Here is a 20,977-nt window from a genome sequence, read left to right as displayed (position 1 = left end):
GGCACTTTGTTGACACAGTTCTCCTTTTTTTTTAATTTCTTTTGCTCACCCAAAGATCTTGGGACGGAGTAGTGTAGAAACTGAACTAAATAAATAGTCTAAAAACTTTGCTCCAATTAAAAAGGAGAAAGAAACCTAAGAAATAACTTGTAACATTAAGAAGCAAATAACTATTTTCAGGAAATGATGTAGTAGCTCTGAACCGCTTAGAGGTCTTTACACTCAAATGGTATATACCTTTTGTTAAATTAAAATAAAAAATAAATGCATTGGGAGTCTTTTTTTTAAAAAAATGAAAACCTCACTTAAGGGTTTAAGATTTTAATATTTGTGCAATAAATTGTAACTTGTATCTTTTGACTTTGGTACTTTCGGTTGCTCACACATCTATGTTACCAATTGCCTGTGGATGGCCAAGGGTGGATTCAGGCGACAGTGAAACCAGCAGTGGCCACTTAAAACTTACCATGTGCTGCCTCTAGCTGCATGATGAAATGCAATTACATGTCACATCTGGCTTCATGAAGCCCAGTGTCACTGATTCCCTGTTGTGGGAGCATAGCAAAGCTCTGTTGACAACATAGTTGAAGGCTATAGGTTACTGCCTCTCCATGTGGAAAGTTGCTAAGCAGCCCTTGGGTTTTTGATGTTGTTGTCTGGATCCACCCCAAGGTGCTATGTGCAATAATAATAGATTAAAATTGAATTGTTGTTTTCGTTGAAGCAAAATAGAGTTCCGGGGCCAACTTCAATCAGTTTGAAGCACACACTTACAAACAGGCTTTTGACCCAGAATAGCTTTTCTGAAAAGTGGTCTAATGATGTGAATGTACTGCAGTAATTGTGAACGTTATAAAAGGATTTCTTGATCCCAAGGATAAAAAACATGGACTTATACTTTGCTCAAATCAGCAAGAGGCCAAGCAGGAGTTATCTATACACCAGCTGGGGATCTTGTTCCTCCAGTTTAAAACCACAGTGTTAATTAGATAATCAGCTGCCCTCCCTCTGGTAGCTTTTTTTTTTAAAGGGAATGGCAGCTATTTAAAATGATGGTAATTGCTGGTTGCCTTTGAGCTCTTGGGCACTTGCTTCTGTAAACTGAGTTTGAGTGATAATAGCTTATCTTTCTTTTTTTCCTCAATAATTTTGCTTTAAGTCTTGGGACATGGCATGAGCTAGTATTAGCCTTAATGGAACTCTCCAATTATATTTGGTGGTTTAGGCAATGCTGCTGGTGGGATTATTTGGCCCTGCTGCCTAGATGTTGCTCTGTCAATAAGTAGAGGGGGTGAGTCACCTTGTGGTTCGCATCTTATAAGCTCAGGGTTGTATCCAACATAGTGCTAAGTCAAGAGTTCCATTAACCCAAGGATTATCGCTAGGGAATGTGCTCAAGTTGCAGGAAGCCAGATTTCAACTGAACATCAGTTCCAAACTGTTAGAGCAGTACGGCAATGGAACCAATTACCTAGGGAGGTAACACTGGAGACATTCAAGATGCAGCTGGACCTGTCGGGTATGCTTTAATTTGGATTCCTGCATTGAGCAGGTAGTTGGACTTAATGGGCTTATAGGCCCCTTCCAGCTTTTCTATTATTCCCCCCTCTCCTCTGCCTGCCCCATCCAATCTGTTCTGGAATTCCCCCAAGACCCCAGATCACATTTGTGAAGAGTGTGGAGCATGCCGGGAGCGAGGAGAGAGAGGGAAGTCCAATTGTACTAGCGATAACCCTTGTGCTGACAGGACACTTTAACTGAATACCACCCATAGAAACAAGCTAAGAAATTTCCACCCAAAATCAAAGAATGGTGCGGCTGATTTCCATGCTAAACCAAATTTGCATCTCTCACTGCTGCCACCCACTGACACCCAAACAACAGGTACTGTGGGGCCTTGCAAGCCTCCAGAATCCCTGCTGTTGGTGGCTGCAGACAATAGCCGGGGATCATAGAAGGATGTATGTCTTCACAGTTTCTGGTGGTAAAGACTATATTTGCACTGCCATGAGAGATCATTGCTAGCTGCATGAAGCTTTTGACAGGCAGCCATGAACAGTTCACGAGAGTCTTTACCAGGCTGGCCACAAAGTCAAAACCAGAGAATGGAATGCCTTCATAGTCCCTGGCTGTCAAAGGCCAACTTTGCAAAGCTAGTCCTTCAGAGTTCAGGTAATTCGCATGAATAGCTCAGAAAGCACCTTCATCTTAGGCTTCAAGGAATCTTGGGCATGCAGACCTTTCTAGGACTTCAGTAGTGTTTCTGCTACTTACTGGTAGTAGAACATAACTGGTTAATCAAGGGGTGGCATTCTAAGTGTAGTTCACATTGATTGAGTTTCTGTCCTTCTAACAGCAATTAAGCCATTTAGTCATAAGCCTAGGAAAAAGTGCTCCATGGGTATTCCCAAGTCTAGTTCTTCATGCACCTTTTTTTGTGTTTCTCTTCTCTAGACTACTTCCTCTAGAGGAGTGGCAGCAGCAGAATGCTTGTGAAAGAGAAGTTCACTCAAAGTCTGAAGTGTCCGGGTTGTACTATTTCACACCATAGAAGAAGTCACAGGACTGAATGCTCATCCATACTAAAGAAAATAACTTAATATAGAAAACTAACATTCTGATTTAGTCTCCTGATAGCAATTTGAGTAGGGGGGGAAGTATAGCGGAATATTCAGTTGTGTGAGCCCCCATTTGTAATCTGAAGTGGTAGAGCCACATGGGGTGGCTAGAGAGTGACTGAGGTGAAAGGTTAATAAGTTATCTTAGGGAGGAAGGTGTAGGACAAGGGTAGCCAGCACTGTCCTTCTTACTGTTGTTGGACTACAACTTCCATCATTCCTGACCATTGGCCATGCTGACTGAACCTGATGGGAGATGGAGTCCAAACACAGGAGGGCAAGTAATAGCAAGTATGGACTCGACTAAAACAGTGCAACTCATTTTGAATAAACTGGTTATGGAGAGACTAAGGAGATAATGCCAGTGGAAAAATTTAGAGGTGGGGTGAGGAAGGACTTCCAGAGGGTATATAAATTGGCTAACTAAGCTTTTCCTCAGTAATTTTAGAGAATATCTTCTGCTTTTTTTGGTTCAGGGACTGCACAGCTTCCTTATCTATGAAGAAGGTGCTTTTGTCAGCTAAACATTTGCAGGTTCCAAAGGGCCAGCCTCCTGTGTTGGGACAACCCCATTGAAAGTGCACACTTTGAGAAGAAATGACAACACTAAGTGACAACCTTTAATTGTCACATGCCAGCTGAGTATCTAAAACTTAACAGAGGTGAACTGGATTTGTTGCTATCAGCAAAAGACACTAGCCAACTTGCATGACCCGCCAGATGAGTTTGCATGAGAAGTTAGCAACACATGCTCACTGCCCAGCTGTTGATGGCTCTAAAATGAAAGAAGTGTGTATACCAAAGCAGATGTTTTTGGGAAGGCAGCAACAATTCAAGCAAGAGAAATAATTAGAGGGAACACAGAGGAGACAAACAGAATAGGGAAAAAATTACTTGTCCGGATCTGATAATAACTGGTAAGAATGCCGGTGTAGGTGTAACATTTGCTGCATGTCACCAGGAAGTCAGAGGTCACAATAGAATATTAAATGACATTTAATTATGGGAGTGTGGCTCAATGACAGCCCAGAAGGCAGGGGGAAGTATTATGAGCAGATAGTTTAACAGAAGCAGTTTAATGGAATCTTAAATTTTAAACTGCATTAAATTTCCATTCAATACATTCTAGCCATCAGTCACAATAAAATTAAAATAGAAGGCACCTGTCTCTAGTATTTAAACAGGATTAAAACAGAACAAATGAGTTTTCTACAAGAATGAGCCTGGCAGATGTAGTGAGACAAATATGTATTAATAGCAATATATAGTGTTAGAAAGTGCTGTTGCAGTAGTGAGACACATGAATTGTCCATAAAGGCGGAAGGATCATCAAGAGAGTCCCAGGAATAGAGCGGAGCATTGCAGGATAATTTCTAGGCATTAACACCTTTCAGGCCTTTCCTGAGTCATAAAGTGGTGGTTATAATGAGGTCTGTTGAGAAAGCATATAATAATGCTTCACATTTATATAGTATATTTAAATTGCAAATTTCAAGTATATAAATTTTTAAAATGTGTTCAGAGGAGCTTAATGTAATCTCAGTAATCCTGGAAGATAGGCCAGTATTATGCCCCTACTTCAGAAGTCAGGCTGACCTGACAGAATTGCGACTTCTCTAAGGCCATGTAAATATATGGCTCAGATGGGATTTAATCACATTCTTTGCCACTGCCCCACACTAGCATGCTGGAACCTAATCATATAGCTGTGCATATAATACCTGGGTATTAGGACTTTTCCTTTGGTCCTGAACAATTTGGATCCCACCCATCCTATATTCAGCCACTAGAAGTTGAATCCATGCTCCTAAATCAGGCATGTTATTTTTGTATGTTAGCTCAATGTTGAGGTTTTCCCATCCTAACCTTGTCATTTGGACTCTGACTACTGCACTGATAATGTGGGGGTAATAAGGATTGAGTGGTGGATTTGAACTGGGGAGACCTGGAATTCCATCTCCACTCATCCACAAATCTCTTTGGGCAGCATGTTGCTGGGTGGAATCTATGTGGTGCTCTTACACTCGCAGAAGGGCTTTTGATTTAGCAGAGACATCCACCAATGGAAGAGGACGGCAGGCAATTTTTGCTGATTTTTTTCTGCTACCTATAATCTAAAGTGTCCTTTGAAAATTGGCTCCAGATTGTTGGAGAATCTTCCAGAAGAGGGTGGGAGATGGCATGGAGGGCTACAGGTGGAATGAGCAAAAATTCGCTTCCCTCTTTCATTAGCAGATACTTCAGCTTGATCAAAAGCCCTTCCTTGAGTGCAAGAGGACCTGTTGCATCCCAGCCCCATCTCTCAGCCTAATGTTAAAGGAGAGATGGGAATAACCCATATATGCCACCTTGAACTCATTGGAGACAAGATGGGGTTAAAATGTAATAAGTAAATGAGGTATGAGGAGCTACACAGATAGTTTAGCCACAACGATCCATGCTCTGATAAAGTTTCATTTGGGTTACTGCCATGTGCGCTACATAGGGCTACCCTTAAAAACAACTCGGAAACTGCAGCTAGTGCAAAATATGATGGTCTGTCTCTTGAGTGGAGTCTCCAGCTGGAACTGTCTTACTCCAGTTCTTAAAGATTTGTACTGGCTGCCAATCCATTTCCAAACTGAATTCAAGGTTTCATAAATGATATTAAAAGCTCTGAATGATTAAGGCTCTAAATACCTGTTTGGTTTACCGTGTTGTACAAACCAAGCCAGTGACTTTTCCAGTTCTCTTACACTAATTCCCAGGCTGTTTGGACACCCTTATATAAAGTATATATTTTTGATAGAATAGCCTCCAGATGTACTGTCCGTTAACAACTAGTAATGATTTCTAATGTAGTAGGCCCTTCCGTACACAAATTCATGGTGTGATAAATCTGTCTTTTAAGGTGCTAGTGGACTCTTACTTTTTAACTTGATAATATTGTTATAGAATTGGGGGGGGTTGGCTTGGATGATGTCTCTGAGACCCTTTCTAGTTTATAATTGTGTGCCTGTAAGAGATACACCCTGCAAAGGAAGACTAGTTTCCTTTGTTAATCTAATAGAGTGGCTAATAATCTAATAGAGTGGTCTGTCATGTGCCCCTATTAACAAGTGTAAGAATCTGCCAGAGAGGCAATGTGGGCCATTTAGAATTCTTTCAGAAGAGAGGCCCTCCTCCCCCCATCACCTGGCTGGAGCCCCCCCCCCCCATCCTAGAGCCAAGGAGAAGCTTGTGTGTTTTTAGTCAGAGTCTGGAGAAGCAGGAACTAGGGAGACACAGAGAGGCTTGCTCCCTGCACCATGGCTTTGGGGGGCCTCCCTACAAGCCTGATGGAAAAGCAAGATCTATTGGACTGCTAATGCAATGAACCCCTCCATCTTAAGCTCAGGGTGCAAATATATGTAAATAAAAACCATATATCTTATATATAGTGTCTGCTGACCCTTCCACAGAAACCCTGGGTAAGCGCAGGAACTCCTGGAAGTCTCACACCGCTCTGAGGTTGGGATGGCACACAATAATATGTTTGTAGCCTGGGCAGGTAATGGTGTAGACATATGTATAATGTGAAACTCTGTTCTATTCTGTGCAACCATTCGGCAAAATGTACAAGCAGAAGCAAAGCTATAATTATAACCAGTGTTATTTAGAATTTGATCCCACCCTTCTTCCCAAAGGAGCCCAGAGTGGCAAACAACAAAACAATGAAGACAATGCACATTTTAAGAAAACAATAAATAAAAACAAAGCAAATAGCTTCACAACCATGTGTGTGCTAGAGCACATTCTTGTGGGTGGGGGTATCTTGCTATTTGGGTCATGGCTAATGAAATGGGTGGCTTCACACATGTCCTGCCTTATGTTGGGTTTTGAAGCTAGCAGTCACTCATCTCTGTGCAATGTAATTTTAAGCTTAATATAGGAGTACATTAATATACATACAGAACTAATAAAATCCCAAGTATTTAAGTCATCCAAATGTCTAGAAATTTGTGCTGGGATCCAAACTAGTGCATATGGATACTCGTATGTTGTGGCTTTTAAGTTTCCCCTTTTAGTGACAGCCCCCCAAAAGCTTCTCATGGCAGCCCCTCAAGAGCTTTCCTGGTTAGCCGCCCTCTGTGGTATGAGACGTTACCACTGAATGTAAATTTTATCCCTTCTCTGTTCATAAGTGGAAAGATTTTCCACTTGTGCACAAGGAGTAGGGGACTGGATCTGCCCAGAGTTCTTGGGCTCAGGAATTTAACTCAGCCTTGTACAAAACTAGAACTCAGAATTCTGAGTTTGGAAATATTTTCTACGCCTTCATGACGTGATATTGTAGCTGTTCCATTTTAAAACACCTTGAGCTCCATAGAAATGAACCGTACTTTGTGGTGGCTGATCATCTTTTCCTCCCTGTGTTAGATTGCCTATGCTGCAGTGGACTGTGCCAAAGAGCAGAACCATGACCTATGTAAGCAGGAAGGCGTAGATGGTTATCCGACCTTTAACTACTACAACTATGGAAAATTTATAGAAAAGTATAATGGAGACAGAGGGGTAAGTACATGACGCCGTTCTAAAAGAGCTCTTGGTGCTAGACAAAAAGTATCTCTTTAAAGTAGTTTTATCAGCAAATAATACAATCAACAACAACAACATACATGCATACAAAGCCTGGCATTTTGCACCGGCCTTTAATGCTTCATTCCACACTCCACATGACTGTATCATCTCATTCCACACATACGCATGCATTTGTCAGCTGGGATTAACTCAGTCTGTAGAAATTTTGGAGGCTTTTATTTTGAGTCTTATAATTTATAAAATTCTAGCACTAATGAAAATGTGAAGATTGACCATCTGCCAATTCTACATCCAGTCCTAGCCAATGTAGCACAGAAGCTGTTCCAATGGGCTCCCCATACCCATTTGGAATCTAGGCCTTCAGTTGCCCTACATATTTGGAAAGTCACTACACACAGGCAAAGATAATAGATCATTTGTTGGTTTTGTTTGTGGCCTCCTTTGGAATTTTAGCCAGAAAAACCTCTCATTTTCTGGGCAGTATGCATGCATCCTTGGCTTGTGACCATGAGATCTCCTTACTTCTCACATTTTGATCTTAAGAAGTTTGCTTTGATCTTGAAGTGGAGGAGACAAAAGTTCACCAGCTACTTGATAATACTCAATTTAAAAGTCAGTAGGCTGGCAATTGTTTGGTAGTTAACAGTTGCCTGGAGAGAATGAAGATCTAATGGGAAAGATTGTTTGGTGTCTTAATGTAGTCCAAGAGAGCCAGTGTGGTGTAGCGGTTAAGGTGTTGGACTATGACCTGGGAGACCAGGGTTTGAATCCCCACATAGCCATGAAGCTCACTGGGTGACCTTGGGCCAGTCACTGCCTCTCAGCCTCATGAAAACCCTATTCATAGGGTCGCCATAACTTGGAATCGACTTGAAGGCAGTACATTTACATTTTAATATAGTCAGCAAATGTTGTTGAGAAATATTTGATTGGAATATTGTTGCTGCTGGTATACAAAATCCACAGATATGTAGAATGAGAGAACTTAATGGTAAGATCCTGAGGGTCTTTGTTCAGCCTGATTACAGATTGTTCATGTGGGAATTCTGCAGTGATAATGTCTGAACAATTTTATCCATGATGAAATAAACCATCTGTAAACTTTGTCATGGATGAAGTGTTCTGCTTTGTTTTTAGAATGAAGTTTTATCAGTGTAAATGTAAATAACAGTGAGTTGTGTTTAAGCCACAACATTCCTTTGGCTTAAAGCAACAATAAAAGGATTTATGAAGATGACAGATCTTGTTTGTTTGGCTAAGGAAGGAAAATAAGCGTACACATGCTCTTTCAAAATAATACTTTGGAAAAAAATCTGGCTGATTGTCCTAGTGTATAACTGTCCCTTTTTATTTCTTAACATCTTAATTAGCACACAGTGCCTCTCCATTGTCTTCCTCCAAATTCCTAGCAGAGGGATGTCTCCCTCTATTCAGCTGGAATGTATGTGCTGAAAGGAGAATCTAACTGCCAAGTGCTCACTGGGAAACTGGAGATTTTGTTAAGTCAGTTAAAAAATATTTCCATTTGTGATGTGCAACTTGCCCTCCCATCTATCTCTTTCCTCCTAGGCCAGCATTTTAGCTCATATTAAATAGCGTCATCCCTGTTGATAATACCTCTGGGAGTGCACCTTTGGTGTAGCAGCGAATTACTATTTTACTGTCACTGTACTCAAACATCATAAGGCTGTATGTATTGCATTGCAAATAAGGATACAATCTTTTACTATCTGTCTTTTTTTTTAAAGCTGGTGGGGCTTCTCAAATGCAGTGAAAGGAAGTCTCATTGGTGGCCACTTGCACTCATCTACCTGATGGGACTCTAAAGAGGCATGTTGTTTCAGCACACCCATGGGTTTTGGCACACCCAGTAGAACATTTAGTTTATTGGAGGTCCTCCAACCACTCAGTATAAATTTAGGGGGCATGTAGGAAGAACAAAGGATCACCAAAAAATTGCTTCCCTCCCCGTTTTGCTGATGGGTTCCTTCCTTCCTTGAATAGTCACCATGGGATATGCTCATCTGTCTTTGAACCACAGGCTTCCATACCATACAGCAATATGCTTTTGAAAGCCCCCTCAGTTTCAAAAAAATGCAATATTATGATGACTGCTTTCAAGAAATCCATACAGTGTACAGAACTACACTCAAGTTCCATGCTGCCAAGCCTCTTTGGTTCCCGGGCTGTCTCTCTACACTGCAATGAACAGTGCAACTGCAGAAAGGCAGGCAACAGATCAATGTAATATTGCTGTAATGAGAACCAGGGCCTGCTAAACATGTCCTGAAGTGGAGCACTTAAAAAAAACTCATTTAACTGTAGGTATATCCTTCTTATTTGGGTGTTGCACATTTTGTTAAAGTGGAGGAAGAAACATCACATATGGCTTCACTGGGCTAGATAATACATGTTGGATAACACTTATAATAGGTACATTGCTAATCAAAAGCTAGTTGTTTGGGATGTTTACTAGAATCTCAAATTTCACAACTAGTGATGCATAACATTCGAAATTAAAATTGACAGATGCAGCAGACAAAACAACAGTGGCTCCATTCCCACTACATCATGTGTCCAAATGGATGAGTTGTCAGGTCTAATCTAAAGCCCTTGGAAATTAATAGAAAAGCTTGCAGACTTCCGTGGTAGTTTCGCTCAAACTCCCACTGTTTGGGGAGCATGACCTCATGATTTTGATCACTTAAAAAGAGATAATATGCTGTGGATTAAGTGCACAGTTATTTGCTGCAAAATTTTATTTATTTATTTATTGCATTTATATACCGCCTCGTAGCTGAAGCTTTCTGGGTGGTTTACAACAATTAAGAACATTAAAAACAAGTATACAAATTTAAAACATACCAAATTAAAATCCATAAAAAACAATAGGCAAGTTAAAACATATGCTATTCAAATGCTGTTAAAATGCCTGGGAGAAGAGGAACGTCTTGACCTGGCACTGAAAAGATAACCGTGTTGGCGCCAGGTGCATCTTGTCAAGCACATCATAATTTGGGGGCCACCACTGAGAAGGCCCTCTCCCTTGTTGCCAGCCTCTGAGCTTCCCTCAGAGTAGGCACCCAGAGGAGGACCTTTGAGCGTAGTGTATGTGTGGGTTTGTGTCAGGAGAGGCATTCCATCAAGTATTGTGGTCCCAAGCCGTGTAAGGCTTTATAGGTTAAAACCAGCACCTTGAATCGAGCTCAGAAACATACAGGCAGCCAATGCAAGCGGGCCAGAATCGGTTTTATATGTTTGAACTGTTGGGTCCCTGTTACCAATCTGGCTACTAACAGCATCTCTATCTTGTCTGGATTGAGCCTCAGTTTATTAGCCCTCATCCAGTCCATTGTCACAGCCAGGCACCGGTTCAGCACATTGACAGCCTCACCTGAAGAGAAAGAGAAATAGAGCTGCATGTCATCAGCGTACTGATGGCAATGTACTCTGAAACTCCAGATGACTGCACCCAATGGTTTCATGTAGATGTTGAACAGCATGGGGGGCAGAACTGACAACTGTGGAACCCCATACTGGAGAATCCATGGGGCCAAGCAGTGTTCTCCAAGCACCACCTTCTGGAGCCGACCCACCAAGAAGGAGTGGAACCACTGCCATGCAGTTCTTCCCACTCCCAACTCAGCCAGTTGTCCCAGAAGAATAGAATGGCCGATGGTATCAAAAGCTGCTGAAACATCAAGGAGAATCAACAGAGTCACACTCCCCCTGTCTCTCTCCCAACAGTGGTCATCATACAGGGCGATCAAGGCTGTTTCCGTGCCAGAACCAGGCCTGAAACCCGACTGAAATGGATCCAGATAATTGGTTTCATCCAAGAGTGTCTGGAGCTGGCCTGCAACCACTCATTCAAGGACCTTGCCCAGGAATGGAACATTTGCCACTGGCCTACAGTTATTAAGATTTTCTGGGTCCAGGGCGGGTCTCTTCAGGAGTGATCTCACTACTGCCTCTTTCAGGCGGCCCGGGACCACTCCCTCTCACAGAGAGGCATTAATCACTTCCCTGGCCCAGCCAGCTGTTCCATCCCTGTTAGCTTTTATTAGCCAAGATGGGCAAGGATCCAGTACAGAAGTGGTTGTACAAACCTGTCCAAGCACCTTGTCAACGTCCTCAAGCTGTACCAGCTGAACTCATCCAAGAAATCAGGACAAGGCTGTGCTCTGGATACCTCACTTCATTCACCTGCTATAACACTGGAATCTAAGTCCTGGCGGATGCCAAAGATTTTATCCTGAAAGTGCCTAGCAAATTCATTACAGCGGGCCTCAGATGGTTCTACCATGTCCTTGGGGCCAGCATATAATAGCCCCCGGACAATTCTGAAGAGCTCCGCTGGGCGGTAGAGTGATGATTTGATAGTGGCAGCAAAGTATTGTTTTTTGCTTCCCTCACTGCCCCTAAATACAGCTTACCATAGGCACTTACCAGTGTGTGATTGCATCCACCAGGAGTTGGTCTCCATCTTCACTCCTCCTATATTGTTTCATCGCTCTCAGTTCTGGGGTATACCATGGAGCCGTACGAGCTCTACACAGGAGAGGGCACTCGGGAGCAATCATGTCAACTGCCCAGGTCATTTCTGTATTCCACAGTTCAACCAGGGTTTCGACAGGAGTGCCAGCCCTATCAGCCAGAAAACTCCCCAGAGCCCTTTAGAAACCATCTGGATCTATTAGTCTGTGGGGGGCGGACCAACTTAATAGGTCCCCCACCCTTGCAGAGGGGAAAAGCTGCTGCAAGTCTAAACTTTTTTCACAAGCGTGGCAAAACAAGTCCGAAAATCCCATGTTTCTTTCTAGTAATGACTTGTTTCAGGATGTGGTTACATCATTCACTGTTACCACATGGGGGAACTTTCACAAGACCATTTTGTCCTCGGATGACTGAGCTGGAAGCTTTTCCTGATGGTAGTTCCTCAACCTCAAAAATGGCTGTGTTCTGACCAGCAGAGGCAGAGTGTATGTGGGGACTGATAGCATGAAGGGCATGGGTCCAGGTATGGGCAATGGGGATAGTAATGTGCGTTTACCACTTGGAGGAAGGGAGATCATACAATTTCTAATGGCAGAGGCAGGAGGCATTTTAGAATAGTGAGTTGGAAGCTGAGACCAGTGATGGATGACAGTACACTAGAATTTAGGGAAGTTGTGTGGCAAGAGTGAGCCAGGGAAGAGGAAGGCAACAACAGCAGTGTGCACCCTATATCCTTCACACAGCTGTGTCCACTTGAGATTTCGGAAGAGTGACAAGGCACTTACCTCCCGTTTGACCCCTTCCATCCACAACAACCATGACACCTCAGAATGTGGTTTTCACTTAAGGGGAGGGGTCAGTTTGTGACCAAATTGTCAGTTGCCATCTATATACGAGAGTCAACATTTCCTGCTCATTTTACTTCTACCTATCCTGTTCCATGCAGATTTGCTTTTCTGAGCAAATTTTGGAGTCCTGTATTCCAGCTTCAGTATGCAACCAACCCTTTTCTCTACCTTTCTCATTCTAGGAATCTGGATTCTCAACTTTCATGCGAACACTCAGAGAACGAGACCATGAAAAGATTGGGAAGAGGAAAGATGAGTTGTAATTTCTGCCTCACAAGATGATTTCCACTGCACTGTGAATGGTCTCAGGGCCACTGTTACCATGCCTGGGATTTCACACCTTTTTAAAAAGAGAGACTTCGGTGGGTTTTTTTTTATGAACAGCCATTGCCATTTTGTACAATTTTGAAATAAAGTGAGATCATTTGATTTTTAAAGGAAAAATAAATGACATCATCATTGGCATATTCTGTTATGGAAAACGAAAAGAACATTTTCTTTCCATTTGATGCACCTATGACCATTGATACTCCTATGCAATCTTTTTGTAATCTGTAGGTTTGATAGTGATTTACTCTGACAAGGTAATTTCTGCATTTTTAATTATATGTGAAATGGTTTTTAAAAACTGGAGGGGGGGATTAAAGGAAGATGCAAAGGATCGATCAGGAGCAAGTTCCACTGAAATGAGTGGAAACTGACAGAGCATTGAGGTCTCAGTGGATTCTGCTCAAAGCCTTTTCAACTGCAGTTATAGCATATGAGTGCACAGCACTTATTTCAGGAAGCAGATGTGATTAAGTGCACTTTCAGTCCCAACAATCCACATACCAAGCAGACATCAGTCTGTACTGCTCAATCCCACTCTGCATGACTGATGGGACATTTGCAAGAACAGGCAGTGTGTGGAGTCTGAATGGCAGATTGGCCACCACTATTATCACACAAGCATTTTGTAAGTGGGGACTTTTCTGGAAACAGTGTGCGTATGCACTTGTAGTTGTGCTCAACAGTGCCAAACTGGTGGGATTACTAGTTGTGACTAGTACATGCTCTTGCAGTCTTGCTAAGTTACACATTTTTCCTAGAGAGATTTGGGGACTAGTTTTTAAGTGCTCAGGGATAATAGGGAAATAATGAAGAACCATTTGCCATTTCAGATCTTAATTGACTGTAGTGGTGTCTTTTTTTTTTTAATCTACCGTAACTGAACTGTTTACTGTTTACAATATCTTTATAGAATGTATGGGTTATTCCAAACAAATGTCTCTGCATTCGGCACATATCAGGCGCTGAATGACTCTCAGTGTATGTGTTTGTGCTCATGTTGTCAAATGCTCCTGTAAGCATATGAGTGGTGTAGTGCAGGTATAAGGTTCTACTTAATTTATGATCTGACCGTATGAACTGCGTATTTGCTAAGCATTCCGTTTGGCTGTGTGTTTGACAGAGGCCCTGATATTTTTGATATGAAGAAACATCATGCAACAATACTTGTTTACGTTCCAAAGGCTTATCTGTGTGAGTTAAATACAGAAAAATATAATTTTTTTAGAATTCTATAGAAGCAGGTTGTGCTTTTAAAAATATTTGCTTAGCCCTGTCAGCAGTGTAAGAAAATACAACATGACTAGAACTAGCTTTTACAAGTCTGTCATTATGTGCCGATTCTGTGAGGTGAGGGTGATCTGGACATTGTGTCTTCACGGAATTTATTATATTTTTTGTGATTTCCAATTTGATCAAAAAGAATAAAAGACTGAAAATATCCCTTAATTGCTCTCTTTATTCAACAGTTTGTAGACCAGATTGCCTGAAGTTGTGCTCATGACTAGAAACCGTTGCTACTAGCCTCTCTGGAAAGGCCAAGCATGTCCATCCTCTGCCTCCATCTTTCTAAGGTCCCTGTGGGAAAGAACAAAAGCCTCCTTGCCCTCTGTAGTAATTCTGCTGTCTTGCCTATTTGTTAAGGCAAGTTACAAGTAATAAAAGAGAGTTTCTTAAGCTTGTTCTCTGACTCCTCTGCTCCATCTGGTGGGGTATGCAGAGAAATTCTGTAAATTAGTAAGGAAATAAAACCCACAGCCTCTCTATTGGAGGCTCCTTGCAAGCTGTAGAGGGAGGTGTAGAAGTTGCAAAAACTTCTCAAGTGTGAGTAGAGGCCTTGAGGCCACCTGAAGAGGCTCTGTGGGATAGATTCAGCCTGAGGATCACCTACAGAATGTCAGGGTTCTTAAGGGATATTCCTCCTCTCATGAAGTGTTGGCTACATCAGACTACAGCAGTGTCCCTCAGTTCACATCATTGCTCTGGGGAGTTCCTTAGCTATGGAAATTGGAGGTAGCAACCTTGCTGGAGTACTTGTGGTATGCATGCATGCATGGAAAAGGGAATGTGATGCTACAGATATGAACCACTGATGGTTGTCACTCTTGAACATAATATGCATACAAGATCATGCATAAAGCTTGAGACGAGCATTGGAGCATCCTTTGTAAAGAAACCATCTCTACCCGCTGTGTGTGATTGCTTCTTTTGACTCTGATTCTGGTGCCATGTTCTTCTAGTGTGGATTCTCACTTTTTAACAAGCTGTCAATAGTATGGTTTTTCTCTTTATGTATTCATCTGAATTTTGGCTAGCAGTGAGGTTTGCACTAGTGAACTTCTTTCAGATTATCTACAGCAGCTGAAAGAAGGAGAGGGGAGGTCTTCCCTCCCCTCTCCCTCTCCCTCTCTCATGGGCATGATCCAGCCAAATGTAAGCAGTTAAGGCCACTAACTTCAATGGGAGTGTTAAAACGCATGCTCAAGGACAAAAGAAAGGGCCTGCTGGATCAGGCCAGAAGCTCATCTAGTCCAGCATCCTGTTCTCATAGTGGCCAACCAGATACGTATGGGAAGCCTGCAAGCAGGACTTGAGGGCAACAGTGCTCTCCCCACTTATGATTCTTAGCAACTGATATTCAGAAGCATACTTCCCCAAACAATGGAGAGACTACACAGCCGTCATGGCTATTTGACTCTCTCCCATTAAACTGAATAGGACTAATGCTTAATTTTAGTTGGATTATGCCCCATGTGTGTGTGTGTGTGTGTGTGTATTTGTGGTGCTTTGCCAGACATATTAAATCATATGTGATGGTTTTCTCCTGGCCTTTGCTCTATTACTGAAACACTAACTCTCAGAACAGTGCAGTTCTGTGCGGCTGCAGAGACTGTGGGAGGAGACCTCACAGGAGTTCCCACTCTGCTTTTCATTCTCAATGCACTTCCTGCTTTTTCTCTGGCCCAATTAATGCTTCTATGTATGTGGCACTCATTAATCTGCTGGAGCCCCTACTATGTAATCAGTGAATGATGATAGGGTGATTTGCCTTGTGTGGTAGTAAGCTTGTTAACCATAACATAAATCTAAGCAAATGGTACCATGCCAAACAGGTTCTTTTATTAGACTCTGCATGAACTTTCCTATTAGCCAGACAATTAGCTGTCTGGAAAATGAATGTGTTTTTTTCTTCTTCAATAGAACCTGCCCTTCTCACTTAGTACTATCTTCATTTTTCCTTTCTGTTATTCTTAGGCTGATGTAGTTGTGGGTACGGATGGACAGATCAGTCTGTTTCCAGTCTGTGCCAGTTCCCCATGTGTTTATTCTTAAGTCAATTCCATCACATTTCTGCATTGTTCTTTGATTTTTAAACCATGTGAAATATTTGAATTGTAGGTGTTTTTCACAAAAGATGCATGTGTGTTTGCATCTTATAAAAATACATATTTTTGTAGGCATTTTAATCTAAAATGCACATTTTTATATGCATTTTGGTACTTTTTTGAGCTGAGATCTATAAAATTCAAAGAAGTGAGGAAACCAAAGTATAGCTGTGTTCTGATCCAAATATTTGTTTGGGAAGTGCAAATCAGATTGATTCACTTTAAAATGAAGACTGAACAAAATGCTCAAGATCCCTACATGTGGGCATTTAATTTTCATCAGATTTTTACCAACATTTTAATCTATAAGCAGAACTATTAATGTTTATTTATCATTTGTGGATTCACCATACAAATAAGGTATTTAAGCTATGTAATATGGATAATTATTTATCTTTAGAATAGTATCAATTTACCTTCCTCTCAGCTTAGTGCTGCCATGGACTGTCCCTGATCCAGGATAACTATTCAAAAGTAATGGTAGTGGTGATGCTCACTTTTCCTACATCCAGCCATACTGGCTAGTTCTGTATAACTGAAATGATATTGAAATTGACTAGATAAGATTAAAAATGTATTCTGGTGAAACTTAATGTAATTAGAAATGAGCTTAACAAACAAAACTGTTCCAAAAATGCTGTGGGCACATGATGCATGTGTGTATATGTCTGTCTGTCTCACTAATTGGCACCAATCCAATTGACACCTGATACAGTCATTCCAAAATGTATGTGCATCCATTGCGATGGTGACAAGTCCTGTTTTGAGGGCTTGTTTCAGCTTTTCCAGAGTAAGAGCTTGAAGTGCTATTGAAAACCTGCATAATCAGAATTGGCTAGATACTATGTTAGCTCCTACCAAAGGAACATGCAATAACAGGTCTACAATAGCACTTACAAGTTTGAAAAGTTATTAGAAGTCTCTCTGCTACAACTCAAATAGTACAAATAGGGCCTCCTGGCAGTTTCAGGCTTCATCCAATCATCACAATGTTCTATAGTGGTGGGTTTCCAGCATCTGGTAGATCTCATCCCATATGGGAATGCATTAAGAAGCAATACTTACCATGTGCAAATGACAAACTGTACCATATCAAAACTTTAAATACTTGGCTTTTTATCCTGTCTCATTTCACTGGGTTGTGGCAGGTGGCATTTTTTTAAAAATCCATTAAAGTCCAATCAATGACTAATATTAACAATACTAATACTAAAATTTACATCTTACCCTTAACTTAATTGGTAGAGGGGAGCAGATACCTCAAACACAATGGCTCCACGAGCTAGAGGGAGCCCCACCTGACGAAGCATCAAGGCCCCAGCTGACAAAGCGTCAAGGCGAGTTAAGCAGCAGAGCGAAAAGAGGGTAAGTAGCTCCCATTTATTCCATTATTTAAATTGAAGTAAAACAGCTCAGAGAAATAACTAATAAGGGCAGCCCAAGGTCACCCTGAGCTAGGAGCCAAATCCTGAAAGAACCTATATCTTAGGAGACAGATCCTAGGAGAAGGAAGCGTATAGAAAGCTAGTTTTCAACACCACCCTAGCAGGAAAGCTTCAGGGGACACTGTAAACAAGGCTAAATTCCAGTCGGAGAGAAGGGGGGAAAGGAAACTCCACCGACACATACAGGGAGAGAGTCAGCTCAGTCCTTGCTAAAAAGGGCAGCTTCAGCCTTCCTGAAACACAACCACAAGCTCTGTTTCCCTAGGTTAAAGAAAGGTCAGGCTGTTCTAGGTGGGAAAACAACAAACACAAAAGACTTGCCTGGAAGGTGCAGCCCCTTGCTGAGATTAAAAGCAGCCAAAAGCTTAAACAGCCCCGCCCCTCACTCAGGAAGGAAGCCTGAGAGAATACTAAAGAGTTAAGCCCCAGCTGATAGCCATCAGCCTCAAGTAACACATCATTGGCTGGCAGCAGTAGCTGGGAGGAACCAGCCACACATATAAAGTCAGAGCACCCTAGCGAGGGAGCCTGCTCCACGAGCTAGAGGGAGCCCCAGCTGACAAAGCGTCAAGGCGAGTTAAGCAGCAGAGCGAGTTCGGCAACAGGGCGAGGAGGCCAGGGCCCCCCACTCTGCCCGTCTGTTCCCTGACCTCAACTAAACCACAGTCTCCAACCCATTGACGTAATAAACCTTAAACAAAACTATGCAGGTAAGAAGCCAGCAGGGGTGTGGGGGCTTTCCAGTGTTTTGCACCGCCTGCAGCATGTACGACTATCTGCCTGTTGGACAGAAGTCGTGGGTATGCTCTCGGTGCAATGAGCTCCTGGCTCTCCGGGAACGACTTCATTTCCTTGAGGCCAAGGTGGCGGACCTGGAAAAGCTGAGAGAGGCAGAGAGGTGTGTGGAGGAGCCTTCAGGGACGTTATAGCTGTGTCCCACTCCAACGATGATAGCTCTCCTGCTATCATGGACAACGATGGTTTCAGGGAAGGAGAGCATCCAGCTGAGGAAGAGGGAAACGATCCCTTAGAAGGGACCCATTCCTTGGGGGATGAGCAGCTATCCTCTCGTGCCGAGGATATATCTCCAGGGGGTGGAGGGATCCTTGTAGTGGGTGATTCGATTATTAGGAACATAGACAGTGGGGTGTGTGATGGGCGTGTAGACCGCAAGGTGTTTTGCCTGCCTGGTGCGAAGGTTGCGGATATCGCCCGTCGTTTAGATAGTTTGGTAGACAGTGCTGGGAAGGAGTCAGTGGTCGTGGTGCACGTTGGCACCAACGACATGGGGAAATGCAGCCGTGAGGTCCTGGAAGCAAAATTTAGGTTGCTAGGTAGGATGCTGAAAGCCAGGACCTCCAAGGTGGCTTTCTCTGAAATGCTACCGGTTCCACGCGCAGGACCAGCCAGACAGGCCCAGCTTCGCAGTCTCAATGCGTGGATGAGACGATGGTGTCGGGTGGAAGGGTTTGGATTTGTTAGGCACTGGGGAACATTTTGGGACAAGCCGGGCCTGTACAAAAGGGACGGGCTCCACTTGAACCAGAATGGAACCAGACTGCTGGCGCTTAAAATTAAAAAGGTGGCAGAGCAGCTTTTAAACTGACTGAGGGGGGAAACCCGACAGGAGCTCAGAAAGGTCCGGTTCGGAATAAACCTCCCCCCTGGGATAAAAACCAAAGAAATGATGAAATTTTAAAAGGGGTAGGCCTAGAAGTAGGCATTGTGAGAGCAGGAGCACAGGATATAAATTCAGAAGAGCAAAATTACCACAGGCCAAACCACAAGTGCCAAAGACACTTGAAGAGAGACACTGCTTACAAGTGCCTGTACGCTAATGCTAGGAGCCTGCAAACCAACATGGGAGAACTGGAGTGCTTGGTCTTAGAGGAGAGCATTGATATAGTGAGCATAACGGAGACCTGGTGGAATGGAGAAAACCAGTGGGATACGGTTATCCCTGGATATAAACTATATCGGAAGGACAGGGAAGGACGTATTGGTGGCGGAGTCGCTCTATACGTGAAAGAAGGCATTGAATCCAGCAAGCTCGAAACCCCAAAAGAGGCAGACTCCTCCACAGAATCGTTGTGGGTGGTGATACCATGCTCCAGGAGGGACTTAATACTGGGAACGATCTATCGTCCCCCTGATCAAAATGCTCAGGGAGACCTTGAGATGAGATATGAAATTGAGGAAGCATCCAAACTAGGAAAGGTGGTAGTAATGGGTGACTTCAACTACCCGGACATAGACTGGCTGCATATGTGTTCCAGTCATGACAAAGAAGCAAAGTTTCTAGATATTCTAAATGACTATTCCCTAGACCAGTTGGTCATGGAACCGACCAGAGGGATGGCAACCCTGGACTTAATCCTCAGTGGGGACCGGGACCTGGTGCAAGATGTAAGTGTTGTTGAACCGATTGGGAGCAGTGACCACAGTGCTATTAAATTAAACATACATGTAACTGGCCAATTGCCAAGAAAATCCAACACGGTCACATTTGACTTCAAAAGAGGAAACTTCACAAAAATGAGGGGATTGGTAAAAAGAAAGCTGAAAAACAAAGTCCAGAGGGTCACATCACTCGAAAATGCTTGGAAGTTGTTTAAAAACACTATATTAGAAGCTCAACTGGAGTGCATACCGCAGATCAGAAAAGGTACCGCCAGGGCCAAGAAGATGCCAGCATGTTTAATGAGCAAAGTCAAGGAAGCTCTTAGAGGCAAAAAGTCTTCCTTCAAAAAATGGAAGGCTTGTCCGAATGAAGAAAATAAAAAAGAACACAAACTCTGGCAAAAGAAATGCAAGAAGACAATAAGGGAGGCTAAAAAAGAATTTGAGGAGCACATTGCTAAGAACATAAAAACCAATAACAAAAAATTCTATAAATACATTCAAAGTAGGAGACCATCTAGGGAGACAATTGGACCCTTGGATGATAAGGGAGTCAAAGGTGTACTAAAGAACGATAAGGAGATTGCAGAGAAGCTAAATGAATTCTTTGCATCTGTCTTCACAGTGGAAGATATAGGGCAGATCCCTGAACCTGAACTAACATTTGCAGGAAGGGATTCTTTTTTTTTTTTTTTCAATAATTTTTATTCAGATTTTCATAAAACATACAAGACAAAATCATAAAACATTCAAAGACAAAAAACAAAATCAAAAATAGTTAAACAAAAAGAAAAAAAGAAAAAAAAAACAAAAATAAAAAATAAAGAGTAAAATATTGACTTCCCATTTGTCAAAGATCAAATCAGTTATAAGTCTATAATATATAACAATCCTGT

The 20,977-nt window shown here is 42.4% G+C and overlaps 1 protein-coding gene across 3 annotated transcripts in view; it reads left to right on the top strand.

The window, feature by feature from the left end:
• Nucleotides 1–14,279, top strand: part of PDIA5 (protein disulfide isomerase family A member 5) — a 271,149-nt gene extending 256,870 nt beyond the window's left edge. For all 3 annotated transcript variants that reach the window (XM_061609090.1, XM_061609087.1, XM_061609088.1), the window contains 2 exons: nt 7,017–7,151; nt 12,706–14,279. In XM_061609090.1, the coding sequence (XP_061465074.1) occupies nt 7,017–7,151; nt 12,706–12,786 (216 nt within the window). In that variant the 3' untranslated portion in view covers nt 12,787–14,279. The remainder of the gene's footprint in view (nt 1–7,016; nt 7,152–12,705) is intronic.
• Nucleotides 14,280–20,977: the final 6,698 nt, after the last annotated feature.

This window comes from Rhineura floridana, chromosome 2, assembly GCF_030035675.1.
Source record: "Rhineura floridana isolate rRhiFlo1 chromosome 2, rRhiFlo1.hap2, whole genome shotgun sequence".
NCBI lineage: Eukaryota > Metazoa > Chordata > Lepidosauria > Squamata > Rhineuridae > Rhineura > Rhineura floridana.
Note: the sequence above shows the minus strand (reverse complement) of the source record. Positions and strands in the feature narration are given on the sequence as shown.